At 55.1% G+C, this 17,363-nt stretch overlaps 3 protein-coding genes across 6 annotated transcripts in view; all 3 read right to left on the bottom strand.

Moving 5' to 3' along the window:
• Window positions 1-89: 89 nt before the first annotated feature.
• TTC9B (tetratricopeptide repeat domain 9B) lies at window positions 90-2,365 on the bottom strand. Its single transcript, XM_032613955.1, has 3 exons — window positions 1,935-2,365; window positions 1,185-1,367; window positions 90-306 (listed from the first exon to the last, which is right to left on the bottom strand). Exons 1-3 carry the CDS (start codon window positions 2,353-2,355, stop codon window positions 197-199), a joined length of 714 nt encoding a protein of 237 aa, XP_032469846.1. The 5' UTR covers window positions 2,356-2,365; the 3' UTR covers window positions 90-196.
• Window positions 2,366-4,823: 2,458 nt separating this feature from the next.
• CCNP (cyclin P) lies at window positions 4,824-9,194 on the bottom strand. Of its 3 annotated transcripts, XM_032611845.1 has the most exons (7): window positions 9,083-9,194; window positions 8,806-9,003; window positions 7,287-7,376; window positions 7,053-7,208; window positions 6,066-6,224; window positions 5,824-5,975; window positions 4,824-5,065 (listed from the first exon to the last, which is right to left on the bottom strand). In XM_032611845.1, exons 1-7 carry the CDS (start codon window positions 9,086-9,088, stop codon window positions 4,900-4,902), a joined length of 927 nt encoding a protein of 308 aa, XP_032467736.1. In that variant the 5' UTR covers window positions 9,089-9,194; the 3' UTR covers window positions 4,824-4,899. The 3 variants fall into 3 exon arrangements, with proteins under 3 accessions (XP_032467736.1, XP_032467737.1, XP_032467738.1); XM_032611846.1 differs by lacking the exon at window positions 7,287-7,376 and having other exon boundaries at window positions 7,412-9,003; window positions 9,083-9,133; XM_032611847.1 differs by lacking the exons at window positions 7,287-7,376; window positions 9,083-9,194 and adding an exon at window positions 7,412-8,398 and having other exon boundaries at window positions 8,806-8,841.
• A 1,940-nt stretch (window positions 9,195-11,134) lies between these two features.
• Window positions 11,135-17,363, bottom strand: part of AKT2 (AKT serine/threonine kinase 2) — a 52,342-nt gene continuing 46,113 nt past the window's right edge. For both annotated transcript variants that reach the window (XM_032612439.1, XM_032612438.1), the window contains one exon: window positions 11,135-16,292. In XM_032612439.1, coding sequence (XP_032468330.1) covers window positions 16,213-16,292 — 80 coding nt within the window. In that variant the 3' untranslated portion in view covers window positions 11,135-16,212. The remainder of the gene's footprint in view (window positions 16,293-17,363) is intronic.

Below are 17,363 nucleotides of genomic sequence, written 5' to 3'. Positions count from 1 at the left end.
CCAGGCCTCGCTGGATCTCCAAAGTCCAGGGGTTGAAGTCCAGGCCCATGTCCCCACCCGGGCCCCCGCAAGAATACCACACGGAGAGGTTATGGTCACCAGCGACAAGTGCTTTACCAGCAAACACATGAGTCAGGGGAAGTTACATGGTGAGGTGGGGGGCAGTGGGGGTAGGGACGGTCCCCCCAAGTTGGCCTCAGCCAGTGACACCCCGGGACGCAGCCCCAGCCCCACTGTCTTCCCGCTGGAGGCTGCAACGGTTCATCTTCAGCTGAGTCAGCTGGATGTAGCGCAGGACGTTGGTGTCTGCAGGGGAGGTGGGCAGGGCATTATCTGCGTGTCCTGGGGCAGCAGGTGACATCTGCACCACCTCGGCTCACACTTCAAGGTCCCCGGCCTTCGGCGGCCCACCCCGCCACGGCTGGTAGAGCCAGAGCCCTTCTCCCAAAGCCCCAACCGAGCAAGCAGAGCAGGGTGTGTCACACGTCCACACTTCTGCATCTGCTGTGCCCTCTGCCAGGAATGCCTCTTCTCAGAGACTCCTGTCACACTTCTTACCCTCCAGTGATAACTGTAAGAAGCCTGTTCCCTCCAAACTGCTCAGCAGGGAAACTCATCTTGCCCCTGCTCCCACACCCTGTGTATGCACCTGCTGTGCTCCCTCTTCAGTGGCTCCTAATACAGAACTGAGTATTGTGTCTGCCGCCACCCCACCGCACACACACCCTATGACCTCCCACAGGGCAAGGAACAAGCCTCCAGCTCTGCCAACCCCGCCCCCTGCCAATCTCCTGGCACTGCCGGGAAACAGGTGAAAGAATAGGTGAGTGTGTGAACAGGTTAGTGAGTGAGTAGATGAATTAATTCAGGGGGAGGGGAAAATGGCGATGGGGGAGGGGGTTGCGAGTGGCCAGGGAAGTGGCTGAGTAGGTAAATGGGAAGCAGCAGGACGGGCTCAGGATGGAACAGATGAGAGGTGGTTGGGTGAACGCCAGAGGAACGAGGGGTGAGTGGGCGCGAACGAACGGCAGGTGAGTGGAGGAGTGGGTGTGCAAGGAGTAGATGGGTGGAGGCCGGACGTGGGGTGAGGGGTACAGCATTTATTGAAGCAGCTCTGCCCTGATCCTCCTGCCCTTGTTTCCTCCTCTCTAGCCCCTTTCCCTGCTCCCTCCCCGCCCCCTCACCTGTGGGTTCCCGGCTGCGGGCCTCCTGCAGGTAGCGCAAAGCACGTGCATAGTCGCCCAGGTGGTAGAAGGCAATGCCGGCGCGGTAGGTCGCCTTGAAGTTGCCCTGCTGCTTCTCCAGCACCTTGAGACAGTACTCGCGCACCCGCTCGTAGTTCACCAGCTCCGACTGCAGCAGGCAGGCTGCGGGGGCACCACGACCGACACTCGCAGAGCCTCTCGACACCCCAGGCCTCACCTGACCGCGTGGAGCCTGGCCTTCAGGCTGCGGAGGACCCCTTCCCTTTCCCACGGCTGAACCCGGCCTAAGGGATTGCTCAGGCCACCGGGGGCCGCCAAGCTTCTGACCAATCAAGACAGAATCAATCTGCACCGCCGCTAGAAGGCGCGAAAAACACAGACAGGGGCTCACAGGTGCTTAGCTGGGAGGTGTCTGTAGGGGAGAGTACTAAGGGTGATCTCAGAGGTGAGGGACGGGTCCTTGAATGGCTCATCCAAGGTAGGTTTTTCTCACCTGAGGTTCGCAGGTCGCAGCCCAAAGCCCATTTCCTGCATCCCAGCTCCTTCCATTCCCTGTGGTCCCCTAGACTCCCAACCCCTCTTCCTGATCAAGTTCTGAGGTCTCCCACCACAGACCCCAGCCCTAGCCCCTTGAAGCCTCCAGCCGCCCCCCCCCAAGGCTTGACTAGTGCCTCTCACGTCCCACCCCTCTCACATATGCACCCTCTGCGCTCCCCGACGGCCCCGTACCAGTGAGAGAGTCGTAACATTCCACCTCCGTGTTCTCCACCAGGCGCCGCTGCTCCTCGCTGAGGCGGGCTGGCCCTTGGCTGGTGGCGGGCCCGGGGGCGGGGGCGGGAGCGGGCAGGCCTCCAGGGCGGGCCCCCTGCGCCGCCTTCAGTTGCAGCAGTGCCCGATGATACTTGCCGATGGCTTCCCGGAACTTCTTCTCTCGGTAGCAGCGCTGACCCTCCGCCTTAAACGCCACGGCGGCCCGCAGGCTGCTGTCGAGAGCCGCACCCAGGCCCCCCGACGGCTCTGGGGCAGGACTGGACCGAGCCGACCCATGGCGGGGGCTGGGGCCCGGCGGGGAAAGGGCGGGAGGCGGGCACGGCGGAGGCTCCGGGGCAGCGCTGAGCATCAGCACCGGGGACAGCGCGCCGCGCTGCATTGTGGGAAACTCCTGCGGCCGCCGCTGCAGCTACCGCATCGCCCCCCCGCGGGGCTGGTCCCCATTCTTTCTCCGCCCCCGCACCTCCGGTAGCCGACTCCGGCTGCCCCCTATGGGTCTAGAGAAACCCCTCAAGACTTCCCCACTGTCTCCTTCAAATCCCTTCTTCGCACTCCCCTTACCCTCCCAATCCTCCTGCTTGCTCTCCTCTCCCATGCCCAAAGCTCCTAAACCTTTCTAGAAGGAAAGCACAAGTCTGGGAGAAAGAGCAGGAAGATGACAACCTCGTGGAAGGCTGGTTTTCAGACCGCTAGGCATTTGGCATATTGGATAAGAACACAGGCTATGGATGCAAGCTGCCCAGATTCAAATACCTGCTTATTTTCTCACTAGTTGTATGACTTAGATATATCACCTGAATTACCTGGAACTCTGTATCTTCATCAGTAACATGGGACTATGATAGCAACTTTGGAACCCATTCATTTATCTATGCAACAAACAAATATTCACTGATATCTTTCTGTGCCCAACTCTGGGGCTGGGTGATGCTGGGACATAGCAGGGACTGAGATAGCCTCAGATTCTACCCTCACTGGGTGGCTAGGGAAGTGGGGGAGACAGACCAATGACCAGACAGTGGCAGCCCAGAGTGGGCTAGCCTGGGAAGTACAGGCAGGGGGGTCGGGGCTGGGACGCAGGAAGCACAACAGGCTCTGACGGCCCAGAGGAGGTACCCAGCATAGGCTGAGGTGGTGAGTGAAGACTTCCTGGAAGAGGGGAGAACTCGATGAACAAGAGAGATCTGCTTCTTGCCCTTATCGAGCTCGCTGTCTGGGTAGGAAAACCAGTGGGAAAGCAGTCAAGTGACAGCCCAGAGTGAGGAACACAATAATAAAAGAGTGTAGAGAAGGAAATACATGAGAGGCTTTCGAGAGAAAAACTGAGGGTGAATGACTGTCCTTCAACACTCCTTAGCTGCTTACTCAGTGGTGAGACCTTGGCCAAGCTCCTTGGTCTTCCTCCACCTTCCTTCTGTGTAACAGGGAGGTAACAAGTGAGCTTACTTCAGAGTAGCTGTAGGAACTGAATTATATTATGCATGTAAAGCACAGGGCCTGGTACAGTAATGGGCAAATAACAGCCAGTGTTTCTTATCGTCCATGAGACTTAGATATGTGGTCGTAAGTGCCTGACTCTGAGTCGGCATCCACATATAGTTGTTGAATAAATGAGTAACTATGTATTAGCACCATTACCCCCACCACACACACACACCCAAGACCCTAGCTGGAGTCTCATTCCCAAGCACCAAGCCTGCATTTCCACTGTCCCCTCCCCCTCCCATTGCACATCCTTCCCCCGGAGGTCCCATGGCAGTTCCCACCCAACAGGCCCAAACCTGAACATGACACCTTTCATCCCAACTGCAGTATCTGCTTCTATATTTTATTGTACTTTGCTGAGTCTCTCCCTGATCCCCAATCCTCCAAACTTGAACACCTCAGTGGTGAAAACTTCCTCCTCTCTGCACCTCCAAACCCAGGCTTGGTTAAGAGTCTAATATTCCCGAGATTGGATTCCAGAACAGCATTGGTCACCTTTCTGCACCTCGGGCATGTTTTTGTTTTAATTAAAAACTTGGAAACCCACTGATTCATAACAATTATTTTCTGAATACCTACCAAATGGCTAGGTGCTAGGGGTTCGGTAGAAACAGGGGACAACTGTACCTCACAATCCTGCTAGGATGCAACGCTAGCACATTCGCAACACCTACTAAGTGTCAGACACGGTCCTAAAGCTTTAGGTTTATGTTAACTCACGTCCTCATCACACCACCAAGAGGTCGGTATTATATTATACCTACCGACACTGTGGCACTTCAGAGGTTAAGTAAATCAGATCCCATTTAACAAACTCTTGCCATCAAAGGCCCATACTATCACAAACTGATGACCCTCACAGGCCAGTATATGTGATGTGTTAGATTTGTGCAACCGTTAAAAATATTGAATTAGTTGCCAGCATTAGAAGAGCAGAGATATTTATGGAATCACAGATTTTCAGCTTCCTTCGTGAACAAAATCTGAAAATCTGGCAACATCAAGGTAGCTAGCATTCCTCATGACTAGGACAGGCATTCTCAGTTTCTCACAGTCGCCATTGCTCCTAGCTTCTCCCCAACCCGAAGACCGAGTTTCCTTCGCTTGCATTGAGATTTTCCTCTCAGCATCCCTAACTCCCGCAAGCGTTTGCGTTAGGGATCCCCGTTTTGTCCCGCTCCGCGGTGCTTGCGGAAGCCCGCCACTGCCCCCTGGCGGCGGAGTCCAGAATTCTCACCGCGTCTCCCAGCAGCCATTAAGGGACTTGGTGAGAACATCCAATCAGATGGGTGGGAAGCCCGGGAAGTGACCAATCAAAAGCGACAGAGGGGCCAGAATTCGACCACTGAGGATAGAGAGCGCTCGGAATAAAAAACTCTTTTATTGAAGTGGGAGACAGACGCACAAAGAGAGTCTTTTTTTGCTGGGGTCTCGGGGCTCAGGGAGGCCCGGCCGGGGGGTGGCGGAGCAGGCGGGCGGCGACGAGGCTGGTGCCCTGGCGTTGGGGCCGCGCGTACTTGAGGAAGATGGCGGCGAGGCCGGGCGCAGGGCCTCGGAGCGCGGCGCGGACCATGCACGGCTCGACCGGGCCCAGCTCCGCCCGGCTGCGGCGGAGAGACGGAGAAACAGAGATGAGGCAGGGGTAGCGGGGAATAGGAGACGACCTGTCCTCGGAGCTTGGGTCTCGAGGCTGAGAAGACAAGCTGACTTGGGTCCCCGAGGACTTCTCAGGAGTTCTCTCGAGGTCGGACACGCGGTCCATCATCTAGAGTGACTGGAGGGCGCCGACGAGGGGCAGACCCCCTATTTTTCCCTCAGAGCGCGGCTATGGGAGAGCCAGGACCCGCGGAGAGGGAAGGACTGGGGCTGAGGATGGGCAGACAGACATCCAGCTCTACCCTAGGGCACGGGCTGGAGGAAAAGATGATTCACCCTGCCCCCGGTGGCGTGGTTAACAAGGAGATGAGGGACTCCAAGCAGCTAAAGGGACACCAATTCGTGGCCAGGAAGGGAGCTAAGGGACTCGAGGCTGGCCGACCTCTCGTTCTCAACCCTGGAATGCAGTTAGAACATCTTCTGGGCCTGAGGAGATCCTATTTTTCACCCTGGGGCAAGGTTAAGGGCCCCCACATCTGAACAAAAACCCCAGTCTCTCAGACACCCCCAGAGAAAAGCAAATGGGACCCCCCCCAGACGAGGCAGACACCCCATTCTCTCTCGCACCCAGCAAACAAGTCTAGCCGCACCCCAGTCCCCAGCCCCCCGCACACACACCTAATTGTCTCACATTCTCTGAGACGGGAAAGACGGCGACCAAGAAGGTAGGCCCTGAAGCCACAGAGAACCTCCGCCGCGGCCATACCTGTAAAGCGCCGGCTCGGGCCCGGAACCCGCCCCGTGGAGCACCCGGTGTGCCAGGCTCAGTGCTGCAGCGGCACGGCGACCCGGCTCCCATCCTGCTGCCTCGGCCTCCAGCAGAGACAGCTCCAGGAAGTAAGTGGCAAGTAGCAACACCTGCCATTGTGGCGGGGAGCAATCAAGTCACGCCCCTTCCCATGCAGGCCACGCCCCTAGCCGCGCAGGTCACGCCCCTGCCCCGCGCACCTGGGGGCCGCTCCGGGCCAGCGCAGCAAGTAGCCCGAGGCAAAGTAGCGGGCCCGGGTGGTGCAGCCGGAAATCCAAGCGGCTCAGGATGCGGCGCTCCGCGCACAGAAGCTCGGCCCGCGAGAAGGAGCCATCGCCCAGGAGGCAGAGGGAGGCGGGCTGGGAATTGGGGGGAAAGAGGTGGAGGAATCTTGAACCCCGGCTCGTTACTCCCTGCCCTTGAGCTCCTGGGATCGGTTCAGTCCCTGTGCTGGACCTCAGTTTCCTGGTCTGTAAAATGGGGCCATTGATTTGTTGTCTGGAAATCGTGGGAAGCAGAGGCTTCAGAGTCAGATAGACTTGGTTCCCGAGCTCAAACCTTACCATTTACTCTCTGCGTGACATGGACATCCACTGAAGCTCTCTGAGATTCAGTTTCTTCATCCATAAAACGGAGATGTTACTCCCTACTTCACCAGGCAGTTCTGATACGGCACTGAGTTTATGCATGTTAACTATAACTACTCAAGAAGGACTATAGGGGCTTCCCTGGTGGCGCAGTGGTTGAGAGTCCGCCTGCCGATGCGGGGGACACGGCTTCGTGCCCGGTCCGGGAGGATCCCACATGCCGCGGAGCGGCTGGGCCCGTGAGCCATGGCCGTTGAGCCTGCGCGTCCGGAGCCTGTGCTCCGCAACGGGAGAGACCACAACAGTGACAGGCCCGCGTACCGCAAAAAAAAAAAAAAAAAAAAAAAAAGAAGGACTATAACTACTCTAACTATTCAAGACTGAGTTCAAGTCCCAAATGCTTGCCTTTGGGCAAATGTCTTCCTCTCTCTGGGCCTCAGTCTCTTCCTCTGTTAAAGGGACACACTGGTAGCCTCTACCACAGGCAGACATGCTGGGATTCCAAGAGTAGGTAAAGTGCTCGCTTGGCACACAGTAGGCATTTAATCTGTGATGCGGCGAGGAAGGGCTCCACCCTCCCAAGCCCCGCCCCGGGAGTACCTCTGGAAGCACGCACTCTTCCATTTTGCACGCCACGAACAGGCAGGCCACGCCCAGCAGCTGCAGGCGGTGTAGGCGCACTCGGCCCGCGCCTAGGTAGGAATCGAGCAGGTGCACGGCCAGGTAGAGCGTGTCCCCCGCCAGGCCCAGGTACTCCTGGGGAGAGGCGCAGGTAATCACCACGGTTCTAGGATGCTACGCAGGCCCAGCCCTTTCTCCCTCCCCATTACGTACGTGAACCTGCACTAGCCAGTCCACCACTAGCGCGCGCATCTCTGGGGTCACGGTGCGGGGCAGGGCCCTCCGGGGCAGCGCGCGGCACACCTGGGGTCGGGCAGGAACGGCCTCACTCTCCTCACCTGTGCCTCGGCTTCTCTCCCGGGCTCCAGCCCTGGGTGCAGCAATCTCCTCGCACCAGTTGGATGTCCCGAGTGCCACACACAAACTGGCCTCCGACGTCCCCTCCGAATATGCTCTTCCGTGTCCCCATCTAGAACCCTGGACGCCTCACTTTCCATCTCTCCAGTCTAGCCCCCATGGCCACAGGACTTCCTGAGCATCTCCTCCCGGGTCCCAGACTCCAATCTTAGTCACCAAGCCTCAACCCATCCTCCTCAGAGCACCCAGAGGGTATAAATCTGACCAAGGAACTCCCCTGCTTAAAACCCTTCCTTGGCTTTCAGTACCCTTAGGAGAAAATCCCAATTGCTCTCAGACTCTCAGACTCTCTCAGGCCCTGCTCCAACATCACCTCTTCCCTCTCTCCCCTCACAACCCACACTCCTACTCCAGCGTTCTTTTGACCCTAGACTATGCCAAGCTCATTCCTACCTCAGGACCTTTGCACTTATGTACCGGCCATTCCCTCCAGCTGAAATGGTCATTCCCCACTCCTTGCATTGCTGACTTCTCGGTCATTCCAGTCTCAGCTAAAATTTCCCTGACTTTTTCTATACTTTTCCTTGCACCCCATCATCTCTATCTCATTGCTTTATTTTCTTCATAGTATTTCAGTCTGGAGATACCCTGTGTTTCCTTGAATGTTTTGTCTTTTTGCCCCACTAGACTGCTGGCACCACGAGGGCCGGGATTTCTGTTCAGATCACAGCTGTGTCTTGGTTCCTAACAGAGACCCTGACCCAGGAGAGATGCTCACAAGATGTTTGTTAAATAAACACATCCCTTCAGTATTTCTTCTGGCAGTGCCTGTCTCAGGCAGTTAACTGTGGACCACCGTGGCCTGTGTTTGGTTTTTGTGGCCCTTCTGAAATTATCACCCGCATTTTTTTGTCTCCCCACAGTGAGGACAGACTATCTCATGTTGTCCATCGCAGCATCCCCAGTGCCTAGAACATGCTCAGAAACATTTGTTATAACTCGCTAAATAGTTGGTAAGTGAGTAAATGTGAGGTACAAGTACGAGAGGTTATGCAATACCAAAGGAGGGGCTGCAGACAGCCTGGGGGAGACGGGAAAGGGCATTCCCGGCAGTGGAAACCACACAGGTAACAGTGCGAGAGAAAAGCCAAGTTGTGGGTGGCAGTGGTGTAAAAGCTGCAAAGTCGGGTGGGAAGCGAGGTGAGAGGCTGGCGAGGTGGGAGTTAGGGAACGCTTGCTGAGTGGGCGTTGGGCGAGCGAGTCAGCTTTGGCTTCCTCTAACCCGACAGCCTCTGCTGCCCTCCAGGGATGTGGGCGGCGCCAGAGTTGCCCAAAGCCCGCTGGTCCACGAGTGTCCCGCCCCGGTCCCACTCACCATGACTTCGGCGAAGATATCCCCGGCGTACTCACGTTCTCCCTCCAGCCCCAGCGCGCTCAGAGCCTCCTCCAGCCCCGGCGGCGCGCGCGGCCCGGGGGGCCTCTCCGGGCATCCTGGGGAGGCCCTCCTGCCCGCGGGGACGCCGTCGGGGACTGGGGTGCTCCGAGGCTCGGGATCGAGGTGGGCAGTTGGACTCTGCAAGGGAGAGGGGGTGGAGTCAGGGCCTGGAGAAAGGCCCAAGCCAGGAGGTGGGAACCTGGCTCCTGTATCTCACCAGCATCCTTCAGGCTGGAGTCAAGGGCCAAGCCGAACTCCCGCCTCTTCCCGCTGGAGCTGAGGACCCGCGGTGGGCGCTTTAAATGCGCCTGGGCGCATGCGCGCTGAGCACGCCTCACCTGGGCAGGCGCACAGGCAATGGCGAATGCTACGCGGGCTGGCTCTGCACCCTCCAAACCTTCTAGGTCAGACAGCTGGATCAAATCCTCTTCCTGCTACTTACTATATGACTGACGCAGGCCCTCTCAGCCTCACTCTCCTGAGCTATAAAGTAAGGATTTGAAAACTTAGCCGATAGAGTTATCCTGAGGAATTTGTAAGATGGTTTAAGTGTCCAGCACAGGGATTAATACAGTTAAAGCTCAAGGCATGGGAGCTATAAGATCACATAACAAATATTAATAGAGGGCCTCTGTCCCCTGTAGTGGGTATTCAGGGATGAGCAAACCACCTGTGGTCGCTGCCTTTACCAAGCCCACAGCCTACCGTGGAGGTGACGGGCACAAGTCATCGGCGATCGGTCTGGACTAGTGCAGTGGCCTCTTTACTGCTCTCCCTGTACCCATCCTCTATAGTCTGCTCCCCACATGCAGTTGGAAATGACCCTGTGACACCTAATAAGTCAGATCACACTCTGCCTCTCTTCAGAACATGTGCCTCCCATATCCCTCAAGTTGAAAGTCCAAGTGGCCCTATATTAGCTTCCCATCCCAAACACACCTTTGAGCTCATCTCCTATCCTCCTCACTCATTCCTCTCCCACCACACTGGCCTCCTGGCTCATCCTCACCCACACCAGGCACAGTCCTACCTCAGGGCCTTTGCACCGGCTATTCCCTCTGCGTGGAACCTCTTCTGTCAGAGATCCTTCATTTCCTGTAAAGTGTTTACTCAGATGTTACCTTCTCCATAAAAAGTGCCATCCTAAGCATTTCCTGTTCCCATTCTTTCGATGCACTTATTCTCTTCTTAGCACTTACTGCTTTATTTATTGTCTCCCTCCTGACTAGAATGTGAACCCCATGAGGGCAGGGCTTATCTAGTTTTTTGTTTTTCATTGCTGTATTCTCAGTGCCTAGAACAGGGCTTAGCACATAGTCGGTACTCAAACGTTTGTTGAATGAATGAATGAACAGGCTGGATGTAATTTTTATTTTTTAAAATTTATATTTTTTTTTTTTTTTTTTTTTTGCGGTACGCGGGCCTCGCACTGTTGTAGCCTCTCCCATTGCGGAGCACAGGCTCCGGACACGCAGGCTCAGCGGCCATGGCTCACGGGCCCAGCCGCTCCGTGGCATGTGGGATCTTCCCGGACCGGGGCACGAACCCGTGTCCCCTGCATCGGCAGGCGGACTCTCAACCACTGTGCCACCAGGGAAGCCCTGGATATAATTTTTAAATGATCTGGAAGGGCCTCTTTGAGGAGGTGATGTTGAAACTGAAACCTGTAAGAGGAGGAGCCAGAAACACAAAGAGAGGGGAGAATATCCCAGGTGGAGTGAACAGCAGGAGCAAAGGCCCTGAGGTAGGAAAGCTTGCTATTTTCAGGCACTGAGAGGTCAGTGAGACTGGAAAAGTGAGCAGAGAGAAGAGTGTGAGATCCCAGACCACTGGCCTTCTGTCATACTTAAAATAAAACAAACTCCTTACCTTCAGCACAAGGTCCTTTGGGCACATTGTTACCTCTCTAAACTCATTTCCTTCTACTCTCCCCATTCCTCAGTCTTTCTGAAATACCCTGTCTTCTTTATGTTCCCCAAACACATCAGACACCTGCCTGCCTCAGGACCTTTGCACTTGCTGTTCCCTTTGCCTGAACCCCTGATGAGAACCTGGATATTTATATGCTCAGAGTATCTCTACACAGTACAGGCAGACCTCAGAGACAGTGCAGGTTTGGTTCCAGACCACCCCAGTAAAGCAAATATCACAATAAAGTGAGTCACACACAATTTTTTTGGTTTCCCAGTGCACATACAAGTTGTGTACACTATACTGTAGTCTATCAAGTGTGCAATTGTATTATGTCTAAAGAAACAATGTGCATACCTTCATTTTAAAATGCTTTATTGAAAAAAAATCACACACACACGAAACAACAAAAGAAAAACAAAAAACACGCTAACCATCATCTGACAGTACAGGGTTGCCACAAACCTTCAATTTGTAAAACATGCCATATCTGCCAAGTGCAACAAAGCAAAACACAATAAAATGAGATATGCCTGTACGAAATAACTACAAAGGGAAAGTAGTAACTTTACAGAGGAGAAATCTGACAGACACCACCTTAACCAAGGAATCAAAGTCATCACCAGGAATAGGACAGGTCACCTCATGTGCCTCCTGATAGGATGCACCGAGAGGGGCATCTCATTTTGGGGAATTCCTTTCAAAAACAGCTTACATATAACCACAAGGAGACATCAGGCAACAAACTCTGAGGAGCATTCTGCAAAATAACTGCCCTGTAAGCTTCAAACCAGACAACTGAATGCAACGTGTGAGCCTGGACTGAGTCATTAGCCAGGACTTTTCTTTTGTATTTGGGAACATTAATGCGACCATCAGTAAAATCTGATCAAGGTCCAAGAGAAAAGCATTGTATCAATGTTAATTTCCTGACCTTGATAACTGGACCGTGATTATGTAAGAGAATGGTCTTGTTTTGGGACAGATACATAAATATCGGGGCGGGGGGATAAAGTCAGTGTAGCATATCACGGAGAACCTGCGTGAAGGGTAGATGAAAATTTTTCGTACTTTTTAAAAATTAAATTTGGAGATTTATGGAAAGTTGCAAAGAGAGGACAGAGTCCCCATATACCCAGACCCAGTTTCCCCTATTAACATTTTCGTGTGGTCTTGTCACAATTTAATGAACCAATAGGGACACAGTATTATTCAAGTCCACGCACTATTCACATTTCCTGACTTTTTACCTAATGTCTTCTCTGTCCCAGGACCCCATTCAGGACACCACATTACATTTAGTCTTCATGCTTCCTAAGGCTTCTCTTGGCTGTGACAGCTTCTCAGGTTCTCCTTGTTTTGAACAACCTTGACAGTTCTGAGAACCAGTGGTCGGGTCTTGTGCAGAACATCTCTCAGCTGGAATTTTCCTGATGCGTGTTTTCTCTTTATTAGACTGAGAGTGTATGTTTCAGGAAGACCCCAGAGGTAAAGTATCATCTAATCGCGTCCTATAGGAGGTACACATTGCCGACATGATTCACCACTTGACGTTGACCTTGACCACCTGCCTGATGCAGCTCCACTTTCTCCACTAAACAGTTGCCTTCCCCCCTTTCCATACTGTACTCTTTGGAAGCAAGTCACTTTGCAGTCCATACCAAAGGAGTGGGGGCCATGTTTCCCCTCTTTGAAGGCAGACTATTTACAGGTATTATCTGGAATTCTGTACAGATATGTCTGTTCTCACCATTTGTCGTTTATATCAGCACAGACTCATTTATTTTACCCCTTGGGTATAACCCAATACTATGCTATTTATTGTCGCTCAAATTGCTTTCAGCTGTGGCCACTGGGGGCTCTTTCCCATTGGCTCCTGTGTCCCTTCAACGCCCCCTCAGTGAGGGTATGGTTTGGTTCTAGTAGGTCCTTATTTTCGGGCACAAGATGTTCGGGTTCATCTTGTACATTTTCCGCTCCAGTCCTAGAATCACTGTGGTACTATTTTTAAAGTTTCAAAGTTTTCAACGAGTCTGCAATTATCTCAAAATTAAAGTTAAAAATATGTGAATCGCTACACTTTTGGGGAAAGCTATCTGGCATGTATTAAAATAGAGCAACTCTAGAATGTAGGCCACAAAAACTTAAAAAGCACAAGCGCGATAAGATGGATTGTTACACTGTCAAAGGTTTATTACAGCACTGCTGGTGGCAGCAAACGAACTGGAAGCCAAGTAAATTCTTGTCGACAGGGGGCAGCTGAATCAGTTGAGTCACATCCAACCCGAGAAAGCAGAGAAAGCTCGTGAAGCGGCTGGAGGCATGACAAGTGTCCACGAGGAGTCCCCCAAATGCAGAAAAGTGGCTCAGAGAGGAGGATCTCATTTCTACCAATGACCCAACAAGCCTACTGATGTACATATGCTGGCAGGAGGTGGGGGGAGGGGTAAGATGCAGCAGTATAGAGCCCAGCAGCTTGATGACCTCAGCTGGGAGGAAAGAGTTATGCAGACAGAGGGACAGCCTTTCACGGCACTGTGTCCACTGGCACAGGGGTAACATGAGGACCAGAATGACTCACTCAAGGCCTGGGGGCGGTTTTGAGTTTCCTCCTCCTTTCACAAAACTTGTGAAACTGTCTAAATGCACATGAGAAAAGACAGATCTAGTCAAAATTTAATTTTCCTAATTGGTAAAATTTATTAAAACACTCCCCTCTAAAACTCCCTATTTGGGAAAAGTTCTCCTACCGAAAAAAGAAGCACCACTACATCTGCAGATATACATTCAACTGAGGGCAGCAGCTGAGGAACCCGTGGGAGGTCTCCGTGGACTGTTAAGACAACCACTAACTGGCTGAGGTAGATACGGGGGTGGACCCACACGAAGGTCTGAGTGACAGTGTGGTGTGACAAGAAAATCTAGCACCGGTCACCTCCAGGGGCTGGACGAGGGAAGAGTAAAAGGCTTTTCTTTTCAATTAATTTTTATTGGAGTATAGTTGCTTTTAAAAGGCTTTTCTTTATAAGCCTCTCTGACGTTTATCATATGACCACCAGGACACACTTTTGTAACTCAATTCATAATAAAGTCCATATGAAGTTAGAAAACAAAAAAAATTCCTTGAGTCCTGGTTGTAGCATCTGACTTTTCCTCTACCCCCATTTACAATCTCAAAGCCTCCGTGTGTGTGAAGGCCTACACCTTCCGGCAAAATCTGACGTTAAATTCACCTGTGCCGGGGCTCTGCAGGGGCAGCCCTGGCCCTGGGGTCTGAGAGGAGTGACTCAAGCATGGTGACTCCAGGACTAAAGGGACAGGTGCCAGAGGGGTCCCAGAGCTGTGAAGGCTGTAACCCAACCTGAGGTGCTCCCAGCCGACCGCCACCACACACCCCATTGATCCACCAAGGGCTGTGTATCAGAATTGGGGGCCATAGGTAAGATGGGGTGAGCAGGCAGTGCCCCCCGGTTCCAGGGCTCAAGGGCCACAGGAAATGAGTCCTCTCCCTCCCACACCCACTCCAGGGCCCAGCGACACCACGCACCCCTTCCACCCCCATCTCTCCACCCCACCTCTTTCTTCCCAAGCAGCTTCCGAGGGACTGCAATGGTCTCTGTCCACTGTACCCCCTGCCCAGGCGCCTTCCCCAAACCCTTGGGCAGCTTCCGCCCAGCGGCGCCCCCCCTCCACCCTGAGCTTGCGCACACCTCCCCCACTCCTCGTGGCTCCCAGGCCCTGGGGCCAGAAGGACGGGAGCTGGAGGCAGCTGAGGCCCGGGGCCAGACTCCGGAAGCAAGGAAAGGCCCGGGGGCTGGGCCCCAGGCTGAAATGAGTGTCTTTATTGCTTGTACCGTACAAACACGAGGGATGCGGACAGGCCGGTGGGAGGAGGGAGAACTGTCAGGTTAAGGACATACACACACAGACAGGAAGAGTCAGAACCCACCCACCCAAACGAACCCCCCACCCCACCCCAGAATGTCTCTCTGTGACCTACCTACAGAAGGTGGGCTGAGGTGATCAAAACCACAGAAACTAAATCCCAAACCCCAGAGATGCTGGGGGGAACGGGGCAGGGGGGACAGGGCAACAAGTGGACCTCAGGTGTGGCTCCCCTGCTAGGCTAGCACCCCTCCCCCTCGGGGTGAAATGCTTGAGCCAGGGGCGGGGCCCGAGCCCACACACACCACGCACACTCGAGGCTGGGACTCGCTTGCCCTCGCACACACATACCCAACACACATGCACACACACACACCCCATGTACATCTGCATCCCAGATGCACAGGCACACCCACAGACACACACAGCCTGAGGCACGCACGTTGAGTGCCCACAGCACTGACACGTTCACCTTAAGGCTGCAGAACGCGGGGCCCGGAGAGGGGGAAGGAGTGAGGTGGCCTGGAGCCTCCCTTCTCAGAGGCCCCTACCTCGGTTCATACCAGACACCCAGCCCCACCCACTCTTCGACCCAAGTCCACCGGGCCCAATACTGTCTCGGTGCGAGATGTGTAACAGCCGAGGCTGGCGCCCCTCCGCCCCAGGCAGAGAGAAGGGGGAGATCCCGGCCCCCATCCTCAGAAGGGCCGGGGCCAGGCCCGGGCTCCAGCAGGAGGTAAGGAACGGGGCTGGTGGGTGGGGAAGCCAGCCCCCAGATCCTCCTCCTGCCTCATCCCCAGGGTCAGAAGAGCAGCTTAGGGGATGGGGGAAGACAGGGCCAGGAGGCAGCGCCCATCCCCCGGGCCCCCTCCCGGTTCCCCACAGGGTAGAGCAGGCCCCCTCCCCACGAGGGAGTCCTGAACCCCCAATCCTGCATGCGGCTTCCAAAGGCCCTCGCCTACTCCCGCACCTCCGATCCCTGGACATTATTGCTTTTCCGCCCCCACGGGAGAAGGAGGCTGGATTGCCCCACGCCAGGCCACTCCTCGCCTAACGACAGGGCAGGGAAGGCAGCACCAGGGCGCTGTCCACCGGGTGGCCCACCACAAGGCAGCCTCTGACAGAAGCAGCAACCCAGAGGCAGGGCTGCCCATGGGCGCCCCAGCCAGAAATTCAGGTGGGCCCCACGGCTCCATGCTTCGCCCCTCACTGGGGCTTTATGTTGATTAAAAACCGGCATCTCTCCAACTGCCCAAAGGCCTGGTCCTGGGGCAGGCAGTGGAGAGTCTCCCAAATCCTGGTCTGGGCACAAAGGTGAGGGCAGGATAGGATCCTGTAGGCAGGGCCACTAGGACCACTGAGGTGAGTTTGGCAGAGGGCTGAAGAAAAAACTGGAAATGGGGGTCAGAAGGTGAGGGATGGGGACACAAACAAAGAAGGCAAAATAAAAAGTTAAAAAAAAAAGCCCCCCCCCCCCCCCGCCCCGGGTGGTGACGGCAGCCGCGCGTGCGTCCTGTGGCAGTGGCAGCGGCGGCAGGCAGCTCACTCTGCTCACTCTCGGATGCTGGCCGAATAGGAGAACTGGGGGAAGTGGGTCCGCTGGTCCAGTTCGAGTAAGCCCAGGCTGTCATCTGCGGGGGTCGGTGGAGGTGGATTGGGGAGAAGCGGTCTGCAGGGGGCCCGGGCACCCCACCCAGCCCCGGGAAGGGCTGCAGCCAGACCACAGTGCAACCCCCAGCTGGCGCGCTGTCCCCAAGAACGAGAACGGGGACCACCGGACCGAGGCTCAGGGGCTTCCTCTCAGCCACAGCTCCACCCCGGGCCAGAACCCTGGCCCACAGGCCCCACAGCCTGCTCACTCAGCCTCCCGAGCTCCCCCTAGCTCCTCTGCCCCAGGCCACACCGGGGTCCAGCCCAGACTTCTATGGCCCAGCCCCTGCCCTGGGCGCCACTCCTACCCCCAGCAATCCTCCCCTCCACATGCAGCCGAGGCGGGGGTACTTGCTAAAGCCCTGATGCAACCCTTCCCTCCTCTGCCCAAGACCCTTCCATGGCTCCCCGTGCAACACATCCGTACTCCTCCAGTGGCCCCCAATATCCTCCTGCTCTGGTCCTGATGCCCTCGCCCATCCCCCATCTATTCTGACCTCTGCAATGCTCCCATTTCTGGGAGTCCCGTATGCCACTCCTTCTGCCAAGAGCAAGTCTCAGCTGCCATGTCTCCTTCTCCAGGAAGCCCTCCCTGACTCACAGGCCAAGTCAGGCATTTCCTCTGAGCTTCTCCAGACCCGGTACTTCTTTTTTTTTTTTTCAGACCCGGTACTTCTAATACCACAGGCCTGATCACTCTGGGCTGTCACCCCACGTGGACTCTGAGCTCCCTGAGGGCAGGACCCAGGGCTGTCTCGTCACGGCTGTGTCTCCAGCACCGGGCAGGTGAGAGTAAGAACTCAAAACAGCTACAGAATCACTGAACCCATCCAGCCCCAAAGACCTGAGCAACTTGGGAGACAACTATGGGCACTGATGACTCCTCAAGTGTCTCCTGCCCAGACCTCTCCCCCGAGTGCTGCGGCCAATGGCTCCTGGTGACCCTTACCAGGTCCACCGGTGGGCCAACGGCGAAAGCCCTGGCGAACATACTGCAGGGTAAAATGCCCAGACACGGAGGGGGACCTGTGAGCTTCCTCCTGGAGAACTGG

The sequence above is a fragment of the Phocoena sinus genome, chromosome 19 (genome assembly GCF_008692025.1).
Source record: "Phocoena sinus isolate mPhoSin1 chromosome 19, mPhoSin1.pri, whole genome shotgun sequence".
Taxonomy (NCBI): Eukaryota; Metazoa; Chordata; class Mammalia; order Artiodactyla; family Phocoenidae; genus Phocoena; species Phocoena sinus.
This window is presented reverse-complemented; position numbering and strand designations above follow the sequence as displayed.